Raw genomic sequence first — 23,927 nt, 5'->3', positions numbered from 1 at the left:
GAGGCCTGCGCTCAAGCCCCGGACTCTGACCCCAGAGCTAGGCCGCACAGCGCAATACGGCACAGAGCAATTTTAAGGTCCCAGGCCATGACGTCACGTCATGTCCGGACATATCCCTGCCCACCTGCAAATGCCATGCATGGCAGCACCAGCCAGCAAGGGGGAGCTGCACGGAAAGCCGCGCATGACAGGGACGGTCCAGGGCTGAGGGGGATGCGCTGGGGCCAAGGTGGGAGGCCACACGGGGGGGGCTGGCAGGTGGGGTCTGGGGCCCACTCCAGGCAGAGCCAGGGGAGGGACCCAGCTCCAAATATTGCTGGAGTCTGGCCCCCGTCTCTGAATATTAACTCGCTGTCCATGGTGCCTGGCACACTTCTGGGTTCAGCGAGTGGGGCCCCTTTAGGTGCGGGGCCCCATCCAGGGAATTGGGTGAATCGGCCTAAAGCCAGCCCTGTTCAGAGTTATGACGGATCTGTTTCTAAAGTAGCACGAACACCTCCAGAGAGTGGCTTGATTGGCTAAAGGAATCGGATCGTTCTTCCATGTTCCGGGCCTTTTCCAAATGTGGTCAATGCTTTGCAGTCTTACCTGGTACAAACTGTTCATGTGAAAGAGCCTTTTCGAAACTAGCACATGTAAAAAACAAACTAAGAAGTACAATGTCCCCACAGCACCTTGACTCACTCGTGATTTTGTACATTGGACAAGAATTGGCTTCATCAGTTTATTACAATGATGTGATTGAGGAATTTAAGTCCATAACACCTGGTGAGCGAGGTCTCATTCTCTAGGACAGGAAGATGAAGAAACCTTAATCTGTTTTGGTCTATTTGGGTTAGCTCATTATCTGGTTAAAGATAAAGATCATGAAAATTGACTATCTTTGTATACGCCTGGTTATCACTACAGCAAAAATTTGGTATTTTGTGTCTCATTTTTTAAGTTTGTATTTTTTAAGTTAAGTTTAGTTAATTTAAAAAAAATTAAGTTGAGTTAAGTTTTAGTTTCTTCAGTTTGTTTAATGAATAAAAATAATGTCCTTTATGATTGAAATGTTCGCCTTTAAAAAAAAAACTCCCTGGGTGCACACCCTAATGAAATCTGCTGCTCACGACGATGGAGATGGGTTAGAAGCACCAGCCTGCAATTTCCCCCTGGGATTCTGCCGAGGCTTGGCTCCAGCAGGGAACTTTGTGTGCGCTTTGGTGTTTCCAGCTTCCCCTGCCACGTGGGGAGGGGAACCCTCTACTGACTTGAAGACAGCGCTCTGCTGGGACACGCAGCAGCATCCCTGCTCCCCCCGCCCGGCAAATGATGTGCCCTCCAGCCTCCTCCGGAGCGCTTTGCAGGTGTTCATTCTGCCCCCCTGGCTCCAGTCTTTCTCTCGACCGGCACATAGCACTTTCCTCTTTGCCTTGTGCTACAGCAGGACACATACAAAGCGCTTCCGTGCCCACTGCGATGGCAGATGAGGGCTTTTTCAGATTTCAGACTAGCACTGCTCACTGACGCGTAAGGGCGATGTTTATATTTCCGTGCGTGTATTGTCTCACGCTATGGCAAAAACAAGCGGGCCGGCAGGTTTTTGTTCAGTAACAGTGGCTGTGACACTTGTATGCTGTTAGGTCTGATTTGATGAGCAGGTAGTTTTTAGGTGAAATGAAACTCGGTACGCAAGGCTAACCAGACAACTCCTGAAAGGGGTCGCTATTGGCAGAGCTCTGAAAGCTCCGGGAAGGCGAAAGTGGGAGTTGCTGAGCACAGAGCCCCAGCTTTTCTCTGTGAGTGCTCCAGGCACGGAGCATCTGTCCATGACAGACCAGGGAAATTGCTGCATGAGGGGAGTCTACCTTATCGGGGTCTATCTCCTTCAGCACTTCAACAACAGCAACCCACACAGCTGAGACAGCAAATACTGAAAGTGTGTAAAATCCTGATGTGTTTAGTCATCCTATTTTCATTGACAATGGGGGAAGAGTTTTGCTTGACCAGATTATGGCTCAAGGATAGCAGGAAACCATCCACGTGAGCACACAGAACTATAGATTACATGCTTTTCGGGTGCTTTCACAATTGGCTGTTTTCAGAACCATCCTAAGTCCTTGTAGGGTTTTCTCATCATTGCCTCCTTAATTTTGCTGCAGTTCAAGAAGGTTTATGTGTTAGTGCAGCAGAACTCCTAACAGAAAAGTCACAAAAGCCCTTTAAAAGACGTGCGGCATTACTCCGAGCCACAAAATACCTTCATGTCTCCAAGCGCGCTTGGTGACTTATCTGGTGAATTTCTGTCTGAAAGTCCCTAAAATGGGTTTAGATTTTTTCGCTGCATGTCTTCCAGGGGAGTGGTTAGCTGCTAAGCAGAAAGTTCTTGCTGAGAGGATAGTTTGTTGTCATATACTTTGTCAAGAAGTCACCATAAATACAATCCTGAGTTCAGAGTGATCTCTATGCAATAACAGAATAACAATAGGATGCTTTAGGCAAGCAGCTGTCACAAGACTGTGACCATGCTCAGGTGGTTGGAATTTCCTCGACTTTATTACAATCCCCAAAATGCCTCTTCTAGAGTTTCTGATCTTGGCACATCTCTCTCTGGCAAACACTTGCTTTGGGATATATTCAGCACTGGCCGGTCCAAACCTGTTCTGTTTTAGATAGAGAGTGAAGTAGGATATCTGGATGAACCACCAACAGGCTTCATTGAGACCGATGGTGTGAACTCACCCCACCCTCCGTTAACACAGCTCAGGGTAAGTCAATCACAATCCCTGTTAGACAAAAAGTGTGTTGCAATAGATGCCTCCAGGGTGCGACAACTTTTGTGAGTCATGAGTGCTGGCAATTTGCTTTTGGGGAGAATGAAGAGCTGTCTTGAGGGCAGGGAGGGAATTAGGCATGTGAATGCCTCCTGTCAGAGTCAGAGAATTGGAGACATTAAAGGGAGAATGGTGTGGAAAGAGGGAGAAAAGTGGGGAGAGAGGGAAGGGGGAGGGAGAAAAATTGAGGTTCGAGTGAGCCCCACCCAGCAAATCCAGTGCACCTCCAGACGCCTCCTGTGCTCTGGACCCCTACTCCCTGCACTCCTTGTCCAGAGTCTAACACTAACAGGGGCAGAGATGGATAAAGGAAATACAGCTTCAGTGCTACAAGGATTCATCCTAGGAACTAGTAGGGCACTTTAAGCCCTTCAGTTTCTCAAATCACCGGATGGTGCCTTCCCAAACACAGCCAGAGCAGACAGGCTTTTCGCTGGAGGCTTCCAGGGAGTGAAGTTTTTTTTGCGTCTCAAGAGAGGCTGGGTGGACCTGCCATCCTGTCCATTGAGAAGGAAGTAACCTCAATGCTGGGTCACCGTGACCCGGGAGCAGAGTTTGCTGCAAGGAATTCCAGAAGATGGATCTCAGAATGTTAGTGGCATGATGCTGATCATGATGAATGAGGGTTTTTTAAATATATGAACTTTATTATAATGAATAAAAAAAGAGCTACCATATAACATTATAATTACACAGCTGGGCATTATCAATATTCAACCTGCAGCAGTGGCTGCCCTTGAAGTTCACTGTAATCAGATTTCACCCTGTACAAAAAATATTAAGGGGGGGCATACATATGACTTGTCCCAGGCAGGGGCGGCCCTAGACTAGCTGCCAGCAACTGGTGCTCTAGGCGAACCATGCAATCGGCGTCCCCCCTCCCAACCCCAAGGGCAGATATTGACTGAGGGTTTTGGTTCTGGGCTGGGGAGAGGGGGGCTGAGGATGGAGTTCTGGGGGCCAGGGGCTTTTGCGGAAATTCAAGTGGCCAGTGTAGACAGCAGGCAAGCTTTTGCGGAAAAACTTGCCAGTCTAGACACAGCCTTTGAGTTATCTATATGGGTTACATGTAAAAGAAATGGAGACCAATCATTTATAGTTTTCAGTGTTTAACATCTCAGGAAAGTCTACAAGCAGCAGAGAAGGCTACAAAGAACATGAAAACACAGTGGGGTTTTGCCTCATTACCCTAGAAAGAAGAAAGGGAACATTGGGGCATACAGCTGTCAAGAGTCCCCAACTTATAGATTAACTCAGAATTTGCCAGGAAAAAGTTTCTTATCTCTACCAAGTTTCAAGGATTAGGAAGGCTAAAAATAAAACCCAGAACTGTATATTAAAAAATAACCTGTTGGACCTAAGTTCTCAGATGCTTCCCATGAATTTATAGCTTCTGATTCTAGGATTTCACCAGCATCTGACCCTAAAGAGGCTAAAATGGATCAGGGGAGGGCAGGTTTGCATTTTCCACATGGAAAATTCTACAGAGCATTCTCAGTCTTGTGAAGGGCAGTTACTCACGGTGCTGGAGGAGCAGGAAGGCGGAAAGATGCATTTTAAATGGTAACAGAACATAAACTCATTTCAGCATTTTCATCAGTGTCGGTGCCAGAAGCTCTTTCAGCTTTGGCTCGACTTCGATGCTGCTGAGTTCCTTGATATTCAGGATCTGCTCATGTGCTTCCTGGAAGAGCTCCTTCCCCACAGCTTCCTCCACCCGGCTGCGCCATGCTGCCAGCTTGGGCCTGTCCGCAAAGATGTGGCAACCGACTCCAACAGGCTGCACAGAGAGAGACAACTACAGTGAGACACCCACAAGGGGAGTCACCATTTTGTGGGAGAGCATCCAAAAGGTGGGAATCTCTCCTAGTTTACCTATATCTCCGGTGGGGAAACAACTGGACTCTATAGTTTTAATAGTCCCCGACCCACTCCTGACAACAGATCACATATGTGACTCGCACTTATTTTGAGTAACGCTCAGCGACAGCATTAGAGAGATGGGGGCTGCATTTCCACTGGTAGCTCCTTGCTATTTGTAGTGCAGATAACAACAAAGTCCACCACCAGCACTGTAACTTAAGCTGAGGTTTTAGCTGGCACAATCCAGCCGCCCTTCTACTATCAGCATATTCCACCTTGCAAAACTCTTCACTCCAGAGATGCAAGCACTGCTGTTTGTTGGCCCCGGGACAGGGAGTTAGGAGAGGGATGAATTCTCTTGCTCTGTAAGATCTCAGCTCTGCTGGCCCGGGACCGATCAACAAATCTAAGCCGGATCCACCAAATTTGGTTTCTGAAAAAGCTCCTCCCGACTTTGTGACTGGAGTAGTGTCCAGTTGGCATCTTGTAGGCTTGGTGTGGCGAGGGCTCAGATAGGTCTGGGAAGAGAATGTACGTGGGAATCCCTCCCTCTGTTGAATTAGATCTGTGCCCCTGCTCTAGGGAAATGGCACTGCAGGCTGTTCACTCTTCAGGAGGTTTAGATAAAATCAGCTTTTGCTTGTGCCGAGTCTTCATTATTACAGTCCCACGACTCACCTGCATGAGCTCCACGACAGCCATCAGGTCTGCCAGGGAGATCTCGCTGCCCATGATGAAGGGCTTGTCCTGCAGGAACTTCTCCTCAAACTGCACCAGGGAAGCAGCCAGCTCATCGATAACTTCCTGCAGCTTCTCTGGGGGCGCTGCCTGGCCCGTGAAGAGGGGAATGAGCACCTGCATGAGGAGCAGGGAGTGGAGTCATCCTCCAGAGATGCACTTGCACTGGATTTCATCTGCCGTGGCCAATGGGATCCACTGTGTTTCCTGATCATCATGCCATGCAACCCAGGATCAGTCGGAAGTGGCAATGGACTCACATTTGGCAAGATCCCACCTTCCACTCAAAGATGATTCTTTACCCTACAAAAGGCTCACCCTCAAAACAAAGTTGCACACAGAATAAAAATCCTCAGTGCGTCACTGCTGCATAGCTTTGTCCTGCTATGACTTCTGATTACATCTCCTGTTTATTTGGGGAATGTGCCACCACAGACAGCTAGCTAGGGCAGGTCTCTAGGAAGTGTGAAGTGTATTGCTTCACTTGCTAGAAAAGAACAAAAGGGTTGTTATCCTATGTCCTATATCCCATGGAATGTACACAGTAATTACATTTGCTTTAGATCAGGGTTTTTCAAAGTGAGCCCATTTCAGAAAGCTGCTAACAGACTGCTCCGGTTTGTTTTCTTAGTCGCTCCCATTGGCTGTAGTTCGCCATTTGCAGCCAACGCCACTTCCCACGGTTCTCCTTGGCTGCAAATGGTGAACTGTAGCCAATGGGAGCCGTGAGACTCCATGACTGTGGAGAAGTTAAACAAATTGGAGTGTCCTGCTAGCAGCTTTTGAGAAACACTGCTTTAGATGCATGAAAGCCAGTGAAACTATAATTTTATTGTTTTCACCTGTTTCCTGTGATCGCTATCTTTGTATTTAATTAATCTTAGATCTCAGATATGTCAGGATAAGAGTTGGCGTGATGTCACCTTTTTCATAAAAATGAAATGAAATTGTAACTAAGGCTTTGTCCACATGACACAACTTTTAGAAAATCAGGCAACGTAGCCACTGTTCAGTTCTTTTGCTGGAGAAAATACTTCCACTCCCAAAAAGAGATGTTCACATTGTCAGCAGGAGAATGTATTTGTCGACAATGCACTGTTCACACTGGCACTTACTTCAGTAAAACTTTTATACTTTACGGAGGGGCAGGCTGAATGACAGCAGCTTTGCTGTTCAATTACCAGTACAGACATAACTTAACCATATGACATGTGTCTCTGTGTAACTGAACAGCCCCTCAACTGGAGTCGAAGCCTTACATTTTAATTGATGCTTCAGGGGGTAGCCGAGTTAGTCTGTACAGGAAAAAAATAACAAATGGTCTGGTAGCACTTTATAGACTAACAAAACACATAGATGGTATCATGAGCTTCTGTGGACACAGCTCACTTCTTCAGATGACCGGAGTTTTGAGTTTAGGATGTGCAGACCCAAAACAAATAAGAGAAGGGAGGAGGAGGAAAAAAAGGGGTGGGTGGGAGACAGGGAGCAGAGGGTATGGAAAATCAAAGGGAAAAACAGGAAGGCAGAGCTGTGAATCAGTGAGCACCTGCAGATTGGGTAGTTAAAACGAAGCAGCTAAGAATCAAAGTCAATAGAAAGTACCCTTCCTGACACAGGAATCTACACAAAGAGCTGTTTGCACCTTCATTGAGTGCTAGGTTGATAGTGTCCCAACCATCCCTCATCATGATTGAGTCCATTAGCACATCTTTATGGCTGACCTCGAACAACGACTATTGACACTTTGTAAGATGTGGCCACCTGTGATGTATTTTACCCACTTTAACCTCTCAGTAACTTTCATTTCTTTTTCTTAGCTAATAAATCTTTTAGTTAGTTTTACTAGAGAAACTGACTTCAGCATTGTCTTTCGTGAGATCTGGCATATACCTTGACCTGGAGAAAATGACTGGTCCTTTGGGGCTGGAGGAACCTGTTGTACAGTGAGTGTTTGGTGTTTATACATTTTCATCATAAAGTGCATTTAGTCTGGGTGGTAAAAAGGAGCTGGAGAGCTTACAGGGACTATCCATGGCTCCATGATGAGACGAATATAGGAGTCCAGGAGTGCACATTTGTTACTGTTTTGGTGGAATCTAATTATAGAATATACCCAGTTTGGGGTATTGGCTCTGCATTCTGACAGTCTGAGGTGAGATTGGCTCTCTCTGTTTTAGCCACATACCAGGCACTATGAGATGAAAGCAGAACTCCGATCACAGGTTTTTGCAGGTGAAACTGGAGCAAATGTCTCCTAATCTTTAGCTCACATGGCAATTCCTTCCAGGAGTGTTTAATCCAGGCCAGGATGTAAGCAGAGTCTATACAGAACAGTAGGCAGCACAAGCGGTATTCCTCACGGTGTGGACTATATTATATGTATTGATAGATTTCAAGACCCAATGGGACCATTCGCATCATCTTGTGTTACCTGTGCCCACAGAACTTCACCTTGCGATTCCGGCGTAAAGATAACTTCTGGCTAAACTACAACATTTTCGACTGCTCTGACTGATCGTAAATGTGTACTTCCCTTGGCATCCTGTTCTAGTGGTTAATTACAGTCCCACTTAGAATCTAAGGGTATGTCCACACTACAGCGCTAATTCGAACTAACGCATCTAGAACTAAAAACTAGTTCGAATTAGCGTTTTGCTAATTCAAACTAGCGCATCCACATTAAGTGGACCCTGAAGCGGGGTTAAGGATGGCTGGAAGCAGTGCCGGCAGGGCATCAGAGGAGGACTTAGAGCGTGGAGCTGCTGCCTCAGGCTAGCCGAGGGCTGTGCTTAAAGGGACCCGACCCCCCACCCCGGACAGACAGTTCTCAGGGGTGCCCCGCTTGCAAAGCAGACCTGGCTTGGAGTGCCCTGAGTGCCCACACTCGGCACATCACAGCACTCGGCCATCAGCCCAGCTGCACTTGCCGCAGGCTGCCATCTGGGGAGAGGGGGCAATTGGGGGGCTGCAGGAGAGCTTCCACCCCCAGAAGCCCGCAGAGCCAGCCCAGTCCTCCCCATCGGGGGCTCGTGCCCCATTCCTCCCTCACCTCCTTCCACTTACCCTTCACTAGCCCCCCTTCTTGATGTACAAAATAAAGATAACGTGTCTTCCAAAACGGAATCTGTCTTTATTGAACAAAACTGGGGGAGACTGGGAAAAGGAGGTGGGAGAGGAGAAGAGAGAGGCTGGGAGAGGGGAGGGCAACTAAAATGATCAGGGGTTGGGAACAGGTCCCATATGAAGAGAGGCTAAAGAGACTGGGACTTTTCAGCTTAGAAAAGCGGAGACGGAGGGGGGACAGGATAGAGGTCTCTAAAAGCAGGAGTTGGGTAGAGACGGTGCATACAGAAAAGTTCTTCATTAGTTCCCATAAAGAAGAACTAGAGGACACCAAAGGAAAGGAATGGGTAGCAGGCTTCAAACTAGTAACAGAAAGTTGTTCTTCACAAAGCAAAGAGTCAACCTGTGGAACTCCTTGCTGCAGGAGGCTGTGAAGGCTAGAACTAGAACAGAGTTTAAAGGGAAGTGAGATCAAGTCATGGAGGTTGGGTCCATGGAGTGGTATTAGCCAGGGGGTAGGAGTGGTGTCCCTGCCCAAGGTTTGTGGAAGGCTGGAGAGGGATGACACGAGACAAATGACTTGGTCACTGTCTTCGGTCCATCCCCTCCAGGGTCCCTAGGGTTGGCCACTGTCGGCAGACAGGCTACTGGGCTAGATGGACCTTTGGTCTGACCCAGGACGGCCATTGTAAGCTCAGGGCTCAGGGTCGGGGGTCTCAGTGGACCCCCTTGATTTTCATGCACACCTGCTCCTGGGTGGCCAGGCTGGCAGCTCTCCTGCCCAAGTCGGCCACTTTCCTGTGCCTAGTGCGGAGCTTGTGGACGAGGTCCACGATGTCCGCACTAGCCCAGGCGGGTGCCCGCCTCTTGCGGTCCCAGGCAAGCTCCCGGGAGCCGCCAGCCTGGTCCCGGGAAGAGGGTCAGGGCTGGGGGGCATCGGGTGGGTGGCTCGATCCGTGCCAGGTGCAGGGTCTGCTGGCTGGGTGCTGGCAGGCTTGCACCTGGCACGGGCACCGTAGCCAGCCTGGGCCCCTTTAAGGGGTCCGGGACTGGGAGGGGGGCAGATGAGTTTCCCTGGTGTTGGCCAGAGTGGCCACCAGGGAAACCTGGGGAGGGCTAGCCTCCCACTAGTTCGAATTAAGGGGCTACACACCCCTTAATTCGAACTAGCTAGTTCGAACTAGGCTTAATCCTCGTGGAATGAGGATTACCTAGTTCGAACTAAGCGCTCCGTTAGTTCGAATTAAATTCGAACTAATGGAGCGCTAGTGTAGCGCCTATGAAAGTTAGTTCGAGCTAACGTCCGTTAGTTCGAACTAACTTTGTAGTGTAGACATACCCTAAAGTAGCTACAAGGTCTTTGCAAGTCCAGCATCCTGGATAAACCCTCTCTATTTACTATTCCCAAGGCCTATGTCTTCTTCATGACAAGGGACACAACAGTCATATGGTTTTCATTTGACATGGGTAAGAGAATAAAGGTATAAATCCTTCATTTATTTTCCAGGAATAATCAAGGAAGCCAGGAAGACGTTCTATTACTTGGTTCCGAAGCAATGCTGAGGCTCAGCCCCTACCCAGCAAAATCTATTCAGAACTGGAGGAGTCATAGGTCTTTCAGACCAAAGGGACTATTAAGATCATCTTGTTGGTTTTCCTGCATATCACAGGTTAGTAAACCTCATCCCTTAACTTTTCCATCAAGCCCATAGCTTCTGTTTGAGCTATAGCGTATCTATTAGAAAGACATCCAGTCTTGATTTAAACTTTTCAGCATCATGCTCCCCTTTCTGATTTTTGAAAAACCCTCATGTCCCTCCCCCAAAAAAGAAAAACTTGTTGAGCATTAAAAGAAAAAAAAAAGAGGAACCAAGCAGGGCAGCACAAGTTGTTAAGCGGGGGGGAAAAAAAAAAGGAACTGAACAGAGCAGCAAAACTTGATGGGGGGGGGGGGGGAGGACTGGGATGCCTCGTGCCCCCCCTGGAATTTCTTCACACCCCCTAGGGGGGCATGCCCCCCAGTTTGGGAACCCATGATTTAAAGACTTCTGGTATGGATAACCCATTCCATTCCCAGGTCAGATGTTGCAGTAGTGAATCATAGCATTTCAGTGTAGTGGGTTGGGACAGCATCTTTCTCCTTTATCCATTCTTGGGACAATTTGTCTTCTGCCATAATGTAGTTAAAAAACTTTAAAAAAAACCAATGAATGGTCCTGTAGCACCTTAGAAACTAACTATATATATATATATATATATATAGTATCATGAGCTGTTGAGGGCACAACCCACTTCTTCAGAAACTAGTTAGTGTGTTCTACTCTGCAGAGTGGTTTTGTAGCCTTTCCTACCTCCAGTGATCTAGGAGATAATAATTCCTGGACCAGGATTATCTAATCAACAGTCAGATTAAATTGAATTAATGTACTTTCAAGCCATGTGAGAACAGGTTCCAGAGACTGGAAGCAATTGTACATTGCCTGTGACTCATTTATGTTTCTTTTTTATGGCCTTTTGCCAAAACTCTACTGTCAACAGAACAAGAAACCAAGCAAGTCCTGAAGTGTTTAGTCAGTTACTGACAAGGGCAAAGTTACAACAAGCAAGCTGAAATTATTACATGTTTACTGACAATTCTCTACTCAAGAGATGTGCCCCCATCATATCTATTCCTGTCCTTTTTTTGTAGTAGCAACTGTGTGTGCTGGAAACAGATGGTCCCCTGCAGAGTTCGGAATTAGACTGCTACAGATTTCAGTTTCAGAGAAGTTGTGTTTAAAGAATACGAGCCTTTCAGCTTTGTGTAGCAGAGCATGCACTCACCTGGGAAGCAAAAGGAACCCAGGTGGAGTGTTTCCTGTAAGCTGAGTTCTTGGGCTGCCACCCAGGAGAGGCTAAACTGCTGCCCAGCTGACTAGCAGGGAGACCACAGCCAGCACGTGTTTCTACTGGTGGTGCACTCTGGCACATGCCTGGGTGCAGCACATAACAAAATTTATTCTGCACATGGTTGGGAAAATTAGAGGGAGCATTGCCCAAGCTAACTAGGTAAAGGTGCATTTACCCAGGCTACAATCACATGCCAGGGCTGCAGTATAAACACACCTTTGTGCACTGGGCGCTCATGTGGCTGCATAATGAAGGGAGGTCCATTTAGGTTCAATACTCTATTCTGTTTTTCTGAGTTAATCCTGAAATTCAGACTGTAAAGATCTGCGCTTCTTTGGTGAGCTTGCAACCCTCTCTGTTAGACTGGTATTTTAAAGGGAAATTATGACCAAGGCCTTCCTTCCCACATCCACCTATCAAAGAACTGGGAACAATTCCCTACGTGGTGTTTCCTCTGGGGGAGGGGCCAAGTGTGCTATTTTGGGGAGACAAACTTGCTTTGTATAGGAGCTGTTTAAACATTCCACATCCAGCGAGGAAATACTAGTGTTCTGGGCTCTTTGTATTTCATCTCCTTACCTTGATCCACAAGGTCTTGGGAGCAATTCTCCGGAAGCTGTTATGATGCCAGGACAGGTATTCATCTACCCGGGCCCTTTTCTGTAAATCAGATGAATACCAGTGGTCAGGAGTGTTGTACTTCCGGCTCAGATACAGAAGAATTGCAGTGCTGTCCAGAAATTAATGGGAGACAAACAGCAGGGTAGATAAGGTGAAAGAGTATTACTCAGCCACATCGATCTCTCCTCCCCTGTTTCTAACATGGCTCCTTTGAACATCCCTCGCCCAAGTGGAGGTAGCCACTCAAGTCCTACAGAAAGTCCGAGTTGGGCACCTAACTCCTGGAGGCTCCTTTCAGAACTTTAGCCTGTTGGAAAATTAAGCCTCCTGATGAAATTAGTGTTTGTAAAGCACTGGAACAACAGAGTCCTGGTGCCCCTAGTCTCTGTTTGTCTGGAGGTGGCTGGCAAGGGAGGGATCAGGTGAGGATTCCTGTTGTGTTCCGTCCCTCTGGGGCACCTGGTGCTGGCTACTGTGGGCAGACAGGACACTGGGCTGGATGGGCCTTTGGTCTGACCCAGTCTGGCCGTTTTGATGTTTTTATGACTAGTGTTCACAGATGCTGCAGTAACAGTACTTTAACCACCCCTACGAATAACAATAATCTGTAGGCCATATTTTGCTAACACGCCATTAGCAACTGTACTTTTCGGATGCTTCTCTTATTACCGCAGATTTCCAAGGGGTTTGTGTACCCACTGAAGCTCCCTTGAAAAAGCCTCCCCCACCAGTCATCTTCATAGAGGCCCTGTCCTACAAGTCTTCCCCCCGTCCCCTCTGGACTCCAGGTGAAGTCAGTGGAATCCCTTGCACACAGAGCTTGCAGGATCATGCTCTGGGTGTTTGCTGCATGCCAGTGTTTGTGTCATTGCTAGCTGGCCGGAGAAATCAGCTGGTGAAAAATCTCAGTCATCTGCAGTGAGGAATGGTCAGCTACTGTGGGCAGGAGGGAAGTGCCATAGAAAAACCTCTGCTGGGAAAAATAAAGGAAGAAAATACAGGCAGCCCATGCCTCTCTGATACCAGTTTTAGCAGTATGATAACAGAGTCATCTAAGTCAACTGCTAAGTGCGGTTTTGCAAAGGACACAGACAGGTCATTTTGTAAAATCAAGGTAAGATGTTATCTGATGTGTATATGGAGTGACTAAGATATATTGCTAGGATTCTGCATTTCAGAGTATAAGGGCTTTTTGTTTGGTTAACTTAAAGCATTTCTCTTCAGTGTTCATAATCCAGGATTTTTGTTGGGCGGCACATGCACATGAGAACTAAGTGGCAAAGCCTATGACCAAGGCTCTTAGGTGCTATGAGAATACAAAATAATAAGCAAGAACTATAGTGTGCTCCCATCATAGAAGCTGAAATTCCCTGAGAAATGCAGAAAAGCAAAGTAAAGTAGATTTTTGTTATTACCATAACTTGGGATGTTAAAAGGTCAGAATTTTAAATCTTTGTTGTGATTTTTATCTTGGCAGCTTCCCTTTCATTGTAAAGAGGTGTGAAATGTAAAATGGTAATTGCAGACACATTCTAGGTGGGTACCCACACAGTCTAAGCACGAGTACCAGTTAAATTAACACTTTCAGAGCCAGTAGGAGTCAAACACTGTATTGTTCTGCTCCAGTTTGATGCCCATGTGAGAAAACGGGCAATTCCCCATGAATAAGAAGGATCAATTAATCTAGAAATAGCTATTGCACAATTTCTAAGACTCCTGACCAAAGAGGACACTTCTTAGTATCAGCTTCAAGCCTGAAACATATATATTTGAAATATGTGCATAGCTTTAAACATCTAAATCATAGAACACTAGGACTGGAAGGGATCTCAAGAGGTCGTCAAGTTCAGTCCCCTGCCCTCATGGCAGGACCAAGTACTGCTTAGATCATCCCTGATAGATGTCTACTCAACCTGCTCTTCAGTATCTCTAGTGATGGACATTCCACAACCTCCCTGGGCAATTTATTCCAGTGTTTCACCACCCTGACAATTAGGAACTTTTTCCTGATGTCCAACCTAAACCTCCCTTGCTGCAGTTTAAGCCCATTGCTTCTTGTCCTGTCCTCAGGGGCCAAGGAGAACATATTTTCTCCCTCCTCCTTCTAACACCATTTTAGATACTTGAAAACTACTATCTTGTCTCCTCTCAGTCTTCTCTTTTCTAAACTAAACAAGCCCAATTCTTTCAGTCTTCCCTCATAGCTCATGTTCTCTAGACCTTTCATCATTCTTGTTGCTCTTCTCTGGACCCTCTCCAATTTTTCCACATCTTTCTTGAAATGTGGTGCCCAGAACTGGACATAATACTCCAATTGAGATCTAATCAGCGCAGAGTAGAGCAGAAGAATGACTTCTCGTGTCTTGCTCACAACACTGTTGTTAATGCATCGTAGAATCGTGTTTGCTTTTTTTGCAACAGTGTCACACTATTTATCTTGTGACCCCTAGATCGCTTTCTGCAGTGCTCCTTCCTAGACAGTCACTTCCCATTCTGTGTGTGTGAAACGGATTGTTCCTTCCTAAGAACTTTGCATTTGTCCTTATTACATTTCATCCTATTTACCTCAGAGCATTTCTCCAGTTTGTCCAGATCATTTTGAATTATGACCCTTTCCTCCAAAGCATTTGCAACCCCTCCCAGCTTGGGATCATCTGCAAACTTAATAAGCGTACTTTCTATACTGATATCTAAATCATTGATGAAGATATTGAACCGAACTGGTCCCAAAACAGACCCCTGCGGAACCTCACTTGTTATGCCCTTTGAACATGACTGTGAACCGTTAATAACTACTCTCTGAGAATGGTTATCCAGCCAGTTATGCACCCACCTTATAGTAGCCCCATCTACTCAATGATAACACTGCATGTTATCATTGCTCTCCTTGCTTGGATACCGAAACAGACAATCTGTCTAAACCATACATGGAAAATTCTGCAATTTTAAAAATCATCTGTCAGGAATGGTACTTCCCAGCTCTGGAATTGGATGACCTTATCCCCTCATCATGGTGAGTAAATGGGGACTGAATTCTTACCTCTCTGCTAAGGTGAAGACTCCATCCTTCAGTACTGGCACTTTCTTTAGGATTTTCACTTTAGCGAACTCCTCCGTATGCTGTTGCCCTAAAACAATTAAAATGTGATAGTCCATGTTCAGAAATGTCTACATCTGTGAAAACTGAAGCAAGCGCCGAGATCACACGACCATGGATGAATGAGGATCAGTCAAACCCATGAGAACATTACTCTTTCATTGCTGTTAGAATTTTCCTGCATGTGAATGTTTCATGTTCAAATGGGGGCATAATTTAAAGAGCCAAAACATAAGCTACTTGTAAATTTGCAAGCTACTCAGGTTGGCAGATGACATGGTGCAGTCATTTGACTCCCAACAATGTCAGTTGTTAGCTTAAATGTATGGCCTTTAAAAGGCATAATACTTGCTACATAATATAAACTATAATGTTGACTAACAGAATCAACCTCCTAGCATGCTTTGCACTAGAGATGTATTAAAGTGTGATTAGGGTTTTCCTGTGATGATTTTCACATGTACCAAGGACAAGATAGTGTTTTGCTGAGTTTTGCTAGAGTGAATAGGAAACTATAATTGTTGCAGTTTTCTAGAATTGTTTTGGTAGCTATGTCCAGGAATCTTGGAAAGCATGAGCAGAACTGGATAATAAAGGGAAAATAGGATCCCTAATAACATTGGAATGTGGGAATTTCCTGTCCATGGTAAACAACACAGAGAGTTGAAAACGGAGCTCTCATACAATGGTCAGTGAGCAATGTACTGAAGACTTGAGCCAGGCCCACATTATAGACTGTTGCAGACACAGCATGTCAATCAGCAGTATGTTGAAGTGTGGTCTGTGATCTGGATAGCTATGCTGTTAATTTTGGTGCATGATAATTATAAATGTGCTTTCGCCAGTATAGCTTATTTCACTGGGGGAGGAGGAATGGGATAAGCATTAGGCCAATGTAACTCACCCACATTAGAAGTGCTTTTCCAGAGCAATAGACGTGATTGCCTGCCGATCTCCCCTCAGCAACCCAAAGCCATCTCACAGGAAGGACGGGGGGGGGGGGGGGGGAGTTAGGGGACAGCAGAAAGAGGCTGGCCCACAGGACAGCTACGCTCCCTCCTGCAACACCGTCCCTGGGCAGGAGGAGGGGGCGAAGAGCCTGTGGAGATGCCCCCAGCCTGGAAGGGAAAGGGGATCCCAGTATAACCCCCAGGCCCGGGAGCGGAGGGTGCAGAACCCTGGAAAGAACCAAGGTGAAGCTGGAGGCAGTGGAGGGGGAGGGAAGGGGAGGAGCTGAGCTGATTTGGAGATGGGTCGGGGCAGAAATAGTTGCTGGGGAGGAGATGGACAGAAGCAGAGGCCAAAATCCTCTCACCCAATACATTTGGGAGAGGCTGCAACAGTAGCTGTCACACACACGTGTGTGCACGCGCACATTCTAAGAGGCACACATGCACACACAAGGGCTGTCCGTGCATTGCATAACATGTTTCCAAACCCTGCCCACCCCTTGTATCACTGAAACAAAGACACAACGTGAAGGGCCCGCTCATGCCTTATGGACAGACCATTGGCCTCACCTCACAAAGAGCAGGGGCAAGAGGAGTTATAAACAATTAAAAGACAGACTGGAAAATATGCAATACTGCATCAATCTTTCAAAAAAAAAAATCATGAAATGATTGGTGCATAACTGGCTGGATAACTATTCTCAGAGAGTAGTTATTAATGGTTCACAGTCAGGGTCTAACTCTTGAACGTGGCAGTACTGGAATCATTCCAGGAAATCAGACCAGCAGAGCAGGGTAGTAATGCCCTGGGAAGACTTTTCTGGGGGGGTGTCCCAGTCCCACACCTAAAGAGTCGTTAAACTTCTTAAACAAATCTCTTAACGGCCAGGCTCAGACACATTTCTGAAGAAATGCCCAGCCCGGAGGCAAAGTAGAAGGGTGAGGCTCCTTAGGCTGCCCCCAGTATTTTAAGCTCTGTTGGCAGCGTGAGCTTTCTGCAGAATTAGGCTTTGCTTTTGGATTCTGCAACAGACAGAGGAGGCAGGTCATCTCCATACAGACTTAATGAGTGTCCAGGTTTAATAACATAAACGATCACGCGATCTCCTCTGTATGTGGGAATCCCCTCTGAACGTGGCAGCAATTTTAAGAACATAAAATTAGTGTCCTTGATGGGACAGCTAAATTATGAAAGCAGCTTGCAGACTGGTTCAGTCTCTTACAGGAAATTCTCACGGAGCCTGTGTCACAGATGAGAAATGACATCTATTTTTTTTTTTTTTTGCTTTTTGTTGTTGTTCTGTGAGGTCTTTACATACACAATCCAGCCTTGTTGAGAATTCTGCCACAGGGATGTGCCTCAAGCCATTAAAGGTTTGCAAAGAAAAGCCTTCATACCAATACTGGTTTCACATTACTTCAGTGGGATCGATCGTTTTATTATTATGACTGATCTTTATATTTGCAGTGTAGCAGAAATAACACATCACCCCATTCTAGTAGGCTGCGCTGGCCTGTGTATGTGAAAAGCCTTGTTTGCAGGTTACCTGGTGTTGACCTGCCTTATGAAGCCAGCCTTTGAATGGGAACTGGATCTGCTGTAAATTAATTAATTCAAACTAGCACATCCAACTCTCTTGTGGTTATGTACACAAGAGCAGTTGAACCTGCCTCAAAGAGCAATTTCAATAGGCAGTAGACACAGTTGTTCCTGGACTAAAAAAAATACCGGTCATGTTACAAACAGTAAGCACTCCTATGTATAATGCTTTAGGGGAAACAAAGTTTACTGGGCAAAGGGAAAAGAGCTAAGTAGGTAATACTTTATAAAGCAAAGGAAAAACAATCAGTCCATTTGTCATGGCCAACCATTTTCCCAGCGCTCATATTTCTGAGAGCCCGACTTTGTTTTAGTTTCAGTGCTGACAGACAGATGTAGCTCTAGCTAGAAGGAACAGCCAATACATCGGGGACAGTCATTTTAAACAATTGCGGGGGTCTAAACAGAAGCAGGCTGAGTGCTTCTGATAAATTCGTGGTCCCATACAGGGTTCCCATGAAAAGATTTAGGACATCTCTACACAGCAAGGTCCAGTGCCTAGGGTGTGCTTCCCCTGCAGATTCTCTGTAACTACCCAAATAAACACACTAGAATTGGTGAAGGCATTCCCTGGAGTGCCATAGGAGCACCCATAATATAGATGAAAAGTCTCAGAGGGATTGCCGAGTTAGTCTGTATCAGCAAAAACAACTAGGAGTCCTGCAGCACCTTAAAGACTAAGGGTATGTCTACACTTGCAGCCTAATTCGAACTAGGGGTGCAAATGTAGGCATTAGGAATTGCAAATCAAGGCTGGGATTTAAATATCCCGCGCTTGATTTGCATCTTCCTGGCCAGGTACCACTTTTTGAAATTTACAAGCCCGAAGTTACTGTCCGCGTCTACATGCGGCAGTGAAACGAGTGTTCGAAATAAAGCCCTCATTCGAACTACCTGTTAAACCTCATTGCAGAAGGAATAATGGGTAGTTCGAATGAGGGCTTTATTTCGAACACCCGTTTCACTGCCGCATGTAAATTTTATTGGGACACAAGCTTTCGTGAGAAAAACCCACTTCATCAGATGAATTGGAGTAGAAGTTACAGAAGCAGGGGTGTATATATAAATATAAGGAATAAATTGCTTGCTCCAGTTCGAATTCATTTTCAAATTCAACACTATTAATTTAGGATTGAATAAGGATTTCCACTGATTTTCACATCACAAAGGCAATTTCCCCTCTCTGAATATTCACATTCCAGACCAAATGTTATGAATGAACCCTTCCATTCTGACTTGACAAGCTTCATTAATGCAAGCAACTTCCTCCTTCTATACAAATACTCCTGCTTCTGTAATTTCTACTCCAATTCAGCTGATGAAGTGGATTTTAGCCACAGAAGCTCATGTCCTAATAATTCTGTTTGTCTCGAAGCCCTGATCTACACTAGGGAGTTATTTTGAAATAACAAGCAAAGCGTCCACACTGCCAAACCTATTATTTCAAAATAAGGTGCTGGTGATTTCGAAAACTGTACTTAGGGTTGCCAGGCGTCCGGTTTTCACCTGGACAGTCCGGTAATTGTGTTTTCTGTATTGTAAAAAAAAAAAAACCAGAAAATACTGGACATGTAAAATGTTCGGTATTTTTCTTGGATGGAAGGCCAGTGGGGACATTTTTTCTGCCATGTCTGGTGGTGTCGGGGGGAGCGTGGGAATTTAAAGATGCAGCGACTTTTTTTTTCTCAACAAGTTTGGTACCCCCCCCCCCCCCTTTTTTTTTTGCTCAACCAATTTTTTTCCCCTGCCATGTTCAGGATTTTTTGTGAAGGTATTTGTCAACCCTCTCTGTACTCCTGCTTTCCAAGAGGAATAACACTTATTTTGAAATAGTGATTTTAAAATACCGGTAGTCCGGATGCTCTGCTGCTGCTATTTCGAAATAACTACTCCCCAGTCATTCAGAGTAATTACTCCCCAGTGTTTCCCAGGACTCTAAATCAAGGTAACACATCTGTATTAAAGGAGCCTGCCTCAAACTAATTTCGAGGTGTCCCCTGTAGTGTGGACGCGCTTTTTCAAAATTATTATTTCTGGAGTTATTTCGAAATAAATCGTTTTTAAATAATTTCCTAGTGTAGGCCAGCCCGTAGGTGCCACAGGACTCCACAATGCAGATGAGTCAGCTGGGCGCCCCAGGAATAGGGGCACATTGGTCAAACCATGGTAGCCTCTCCACTCTGATCTCCCCACCATTGGGAGTTAAAATAGTGCCATTGTGTGAGCAGTGAACCCTTCACACCACTTCATATGCTTTGCCTTCATTTGTGTCCCTCCCATGCACTTGGGCACGGGCTAGAAGGCTGGCGGATGACAGCAAGAGGCTGGTATACAACTGTGTCTGACACTGCCTCTCTGGTTCTTCCCCCAAACAGTCCATCTCATCCCTCCCTCTTCTCTCAGCATTTTTTACAGGCTGAGAGAGTCTGTTTCCATTTTCGGGGAAGCGAAAGCTCTACTTGTTCATTCAGCATTGGCAGAGGAAGGCGTCCACTGACTTGCTGTCATTAGAAGTACAGTAGTTTGAATTTCCTGGCAGGAATAGCTACAAAATGAATCAATAATATGATGAACTCCTGATCAAGGGCAGCTTATTGAGGAAGGATACATTTAAAAGGAAGCAACTGAGATGTTGGTCAAAGAGCAAAACAAGAGTGGAAGGAGGCAGAAATGTGATGACCAGATAAAAGATAACAATTATGTTTTCTCTTACTGGTGAGACAAGAAGATTCCACTGATATTGGTAAGAACAAAAGTGCTTGGGGATTGGACATCAGAATTTGCTCTTTGACTTCTAGTTCTTTCAGATCTATGAGCAAGAGATGGTGTTTGAGGAAAATCAGCTTATTTTCTTGAGAAAGCAGTATATGGATATAAATACATGGATTAGCTGTGTCTGCAGAACCTGCCTGTAACTCTGGAATGGTGGTGCCATTGAATCTCCTGAGTTATAAACAGCCTCATATTCACTGCTGCGATTTACCCAAATAGGTAAAATTAGACAGCCTGCACTTCCAAAATGACCACTGCCTAAGACTGCCAGTGAGTCTTTGGCTGCTGAATCCCAAGAGGCCCATCGACACTGCAAAAAGTCATGTTACAAGATGACATTTCTCTGACCGCTTTATAGAATAGTCTGTTCTTGCTGTGCAGATGGTGCCAAATAGCATTATCCATGTTGCCACAGCCCTGCAAAGCCTTTGCATCCAGATGAGGCTGAACAACCTATTTTAAAAGAAGATCTAGGGACCATTTTGTTAGAACTTGATGTCAAAGGATATTTCTTGGTTGTTACATCCAAACGAGAGAGGCCTTTGATTTGTCAAGCTGAACAACAGGCATTGCTTGTTAACTGGTTATAAGTCCTATTAGTTAGCTGTGGAGTCAGTGCAGGAAAGCTCCATGTGTCTCTAAGCTAGGGAGAGGAGAAGCTAATGAGATGACACTTGGGGATGAACATGGGACACAAAGAGCGATGAATGGCGGGGGAAGAAGAGGGCTATTTCAGGATCCCCCCAAGCTATGATAGAAAGGGGAGTCAGTTCATTTTTGTAGGAATCTCTCTCTTTTATGTGATGCAAGAGCAGCATCTGTAACCAGGACCCTTACCTTCATGTGACTGTCCACCTGACATTTTCCTCCCCAGAATGGAATCTGCCAATAGACATGTAGATTGCTATGACCAAATGCATCCCTGTATTCATACTCTACAGACTAGCGAAATAATCTTTGTACAAAATATGCCCTGGGAGGAATCCTTTGAAAACTAACACTTTGCTGGTAAATAACATCATGGAAATGTATGTAGTAACAGTATATGCAAAGTTATGAATTCTTCCTGAATGATAGTGGTACAAGTTCAAACCCGTGTAGTCCCAGTTAGGCAGAACTAGACAAGCAGGCCTATCCTAACCAAAGACATGCATGTTTAACTCAATTTACATATACATAGTAAACAGGCAGCAAGATGGAGACAAGGTAAACCCGCATTTTAGCAAATCACAGCAGAGCGCCTCTCTCACCACCAGATTCCTTGGCTCTGTTCTCACAGGTAACCCTGAGGAAAATTTTCAGAGGGGTGGCCGAGTTAGTCTGTAAGAGGAAAAACTTAAAAAACAACAAATAGTCTAGCAGCATCTTAAAGACTAACAACACGTGGAGATGGCATCATGAGCTTTCGTGGGTACAGCCCACTGCTTCAGATGAAAATGCATTTCAAAGAGTGATAGGACTGTAAAAGTGAGGGGCAAAAACACCGGACACTCCTCTCTCTTTCACTTAAACAGATAAAAAAACAAAACATAACAAAAAAAACCAAACCCAAACCAGTCGGTGGATGGTGAGAGCAGGTCCTAACCAGAAACTTGGTAGCAACATTACTGGAAACCCGTAGTGAGAATGTCATCTTGGGCCAAGCCTAGTTGGCTAATTTTAGCACTAGGAAGCATTTTATCTTATTTCTCTAGTGACCATTTCTAACTTTGATGGTTTATACCTGTGCTTTCTTAAAATCGACCTCTTCATAGTTTTAGAGGGACTTAATTTATTCTTTCATCAAAGCTCGTTCATTGTTATGGAGTGTTTGGGTAATACCTCTTAAGGCAACACGCCCTATGGATCCCCTGATAGGAGTCCGGGGCCCAATATCTGGACTGTCCAGGAAGGGGCAGGATAATGCAAAACACACATTTAGGGAAGGAAACCCAGGACTCAAGGTAGCGCATCCACATTAGGGGAGCCTGATTTGGACTAATTCTCAGGCTTCCCTGTAGTGTAGACGCGCTATTTTGAACTAAGCTATTTTGGAGTGTTTCGTCTGGAAAAGCTTAATCCGAAATAAGAGTTCAATGTAGACGCCCCTTGGTGTCGTTACCTGCATGCTGTCAGGCTGTTTGTGAGCAATCTAGTAGGAATTACAGTGGCAAAGCATTGTGAGGCAATGCACAGGGGTGACACAGCCGTGCTGGTTTGCACCCTGGAAGGTCATAATTACACAGACCAGAGGGTCAAAAGGAAAAAGGCCGTAATGGCTGTGGGAGGGAGTTGTTAGGGCCTATTTTCTTCTCACCTGAAGTAAAGCTCGCGCTGTCTACAAATATCCCTGCAAACCTCATGTTCCAGCCTAATAAACTTCCAACTCTTTATCCAAAATGTCTATCACCCCCATCTTCCTACTCCACCCCTACAAAGAGACAAAATTTTCTTCCTTCACAAACTCCTGGCCCTCTCTAACTTCCATCCCACTAGAAAAGATCCCAAGATTTGAACTCAGCTTGTTTCAATTCCTTTCCACAACCCAGGCCTTGTAATACCTGTTCCCAGACTTCCCTGTCTCATGCAGTCTCCCTCTCAGCAGAAAAGGTTTCCATGTTTTGTACTGCTTTTCTTTTACTGGCTTCTGTAAAGTCTGTTAATTGCAGAGTAATTAGGGGTTTTCTACCTGGAAATTTACCAAAATATTGATTCTGGACTATACCAAAAAAATTATTTTGGTATGAGTCTCCATGTGGACCCTCCTATTCCAGAACAAGCCTGTCCCTACAGAAACTGATACCAAAATTAAATTCAGTCTGGAATAACTATTTTGATACAAGTCCAATTAAAGAAAAGTCCTCTAAGGAGGAAGGGAAATGCACTACAACCCTAGGAAGGGGATGGGGGAAGAAAGAAACACACCACAGTCTCTTAGGGCTCGAGGGGATGGAGAAATGGGTAATAAAGCTAAAGTAACCCATCCCCCAAAAGTGCAAGGAGGGTAACTGGACTCAGTTCCCCAGGGACAGGCACTAATGAGTTGCAAACCCCAACGGGGTATGGGGAAAGAGAGAGATAAAAGGGCTCAGTTTCCCTCATTCACCTTTGAACAGCTCCACAGGCTTGAACTCGAAGCAGATGTTGTTCTTCTTTGCAAAGATGTAGACGGCCCGGCAGGGTGGGGAGATCAGATCCAGGTACAGCTCCAGTGCCATCCTGCCTGTCAGCATAGGGAGCAGCGGAAAAGAGAGAGACTTGTCTCAATGTGACTTTGGCAGCAGCAACAGACAGAAGGGCGGACAGAAATTTCTCTCCAATGCAGCCAATGGCTTAACTCTTAACCAATAAGGAGAGCCCTTTCCCTGCTCTGCCACGAGAGGTAGAAGGGCAGGGACTGCTGTAGGTGAGCAGTAACTTTCCCTCTCATTCAGAAAGGGATTAGACAGTTGTGCAGATAATACTGAGCACAGCCACTGTTATGTTACATGGGAATATCAATAAACCTTCATCTGCAGCATTAACCAGTTAGGTGG

At 45.5% G+C, this 23,927-nt stretch overlaps 1 protein-coding gene across 2 annotated transcripts; it reads right to left on the bottom strand.

Moving 5' to 3' along the window:
- LOC102443741 (glutathione S-transferase theta-1-like) lies at positions 1 to 23,686 on the bottom strand. Of its 2 annotated transcripts, XM_006121658.4 has the most exons (6): positions 23,498 to 23,686; positions 21,250 to 21,294; positions 15,034 to 15,121; positions 11,952 to 12,102; positions 5,358 to 5,534; positions 1 to 4,596 (listed from the first exon to the last, which is right to left on the bottom strand). In XM_006121658.4, exons 1-6 carry the CDS (start codon positions 23,622 to 23,624, stop codon positions 4,396 to 4,398), a joined length of 789 nt encoding a protein of 262 aa, XP_006121720.2. In that variant the 5' UTR covers positions 23,625 to 23,686; the 3' UTR covers positions 1 to 4,395. The 2 variants fall into 2 exon arrangements, with proteins under 2 accessions (XP_006121720.2, XP_006121722.2); XM_006121660.4 differs by lacking the exon at positions 21,250 to 21,294 and having other exon boundaries at positions 3,367 to 4,596; positions 23,498 to 23,683.
- Between the last annotated feature and the right edge of the window lie 241 nt (positions 23,687 to 23,927).

The sequence above is a fragment of the Pelodiscus sinensis genome, chromosome 15 (genome assembly GCF_049634645.1).
Source record: "Pelodiscus sinensis isolate JC-2024 chromosome 15, ASM4963464v1, whole genome shotgun sequence".
Lineage (NCBI taxonomy): Eukaryota > Metazoa > Chordata > Testudines > Trionychidae > Pelodiscus > Pelodiscus sinensis.
The sequence above is the reverse complement of the archived record's forward strand: the minus strand, read 5'-3'. Positions and strand labels throughout refer to the sequence as shown.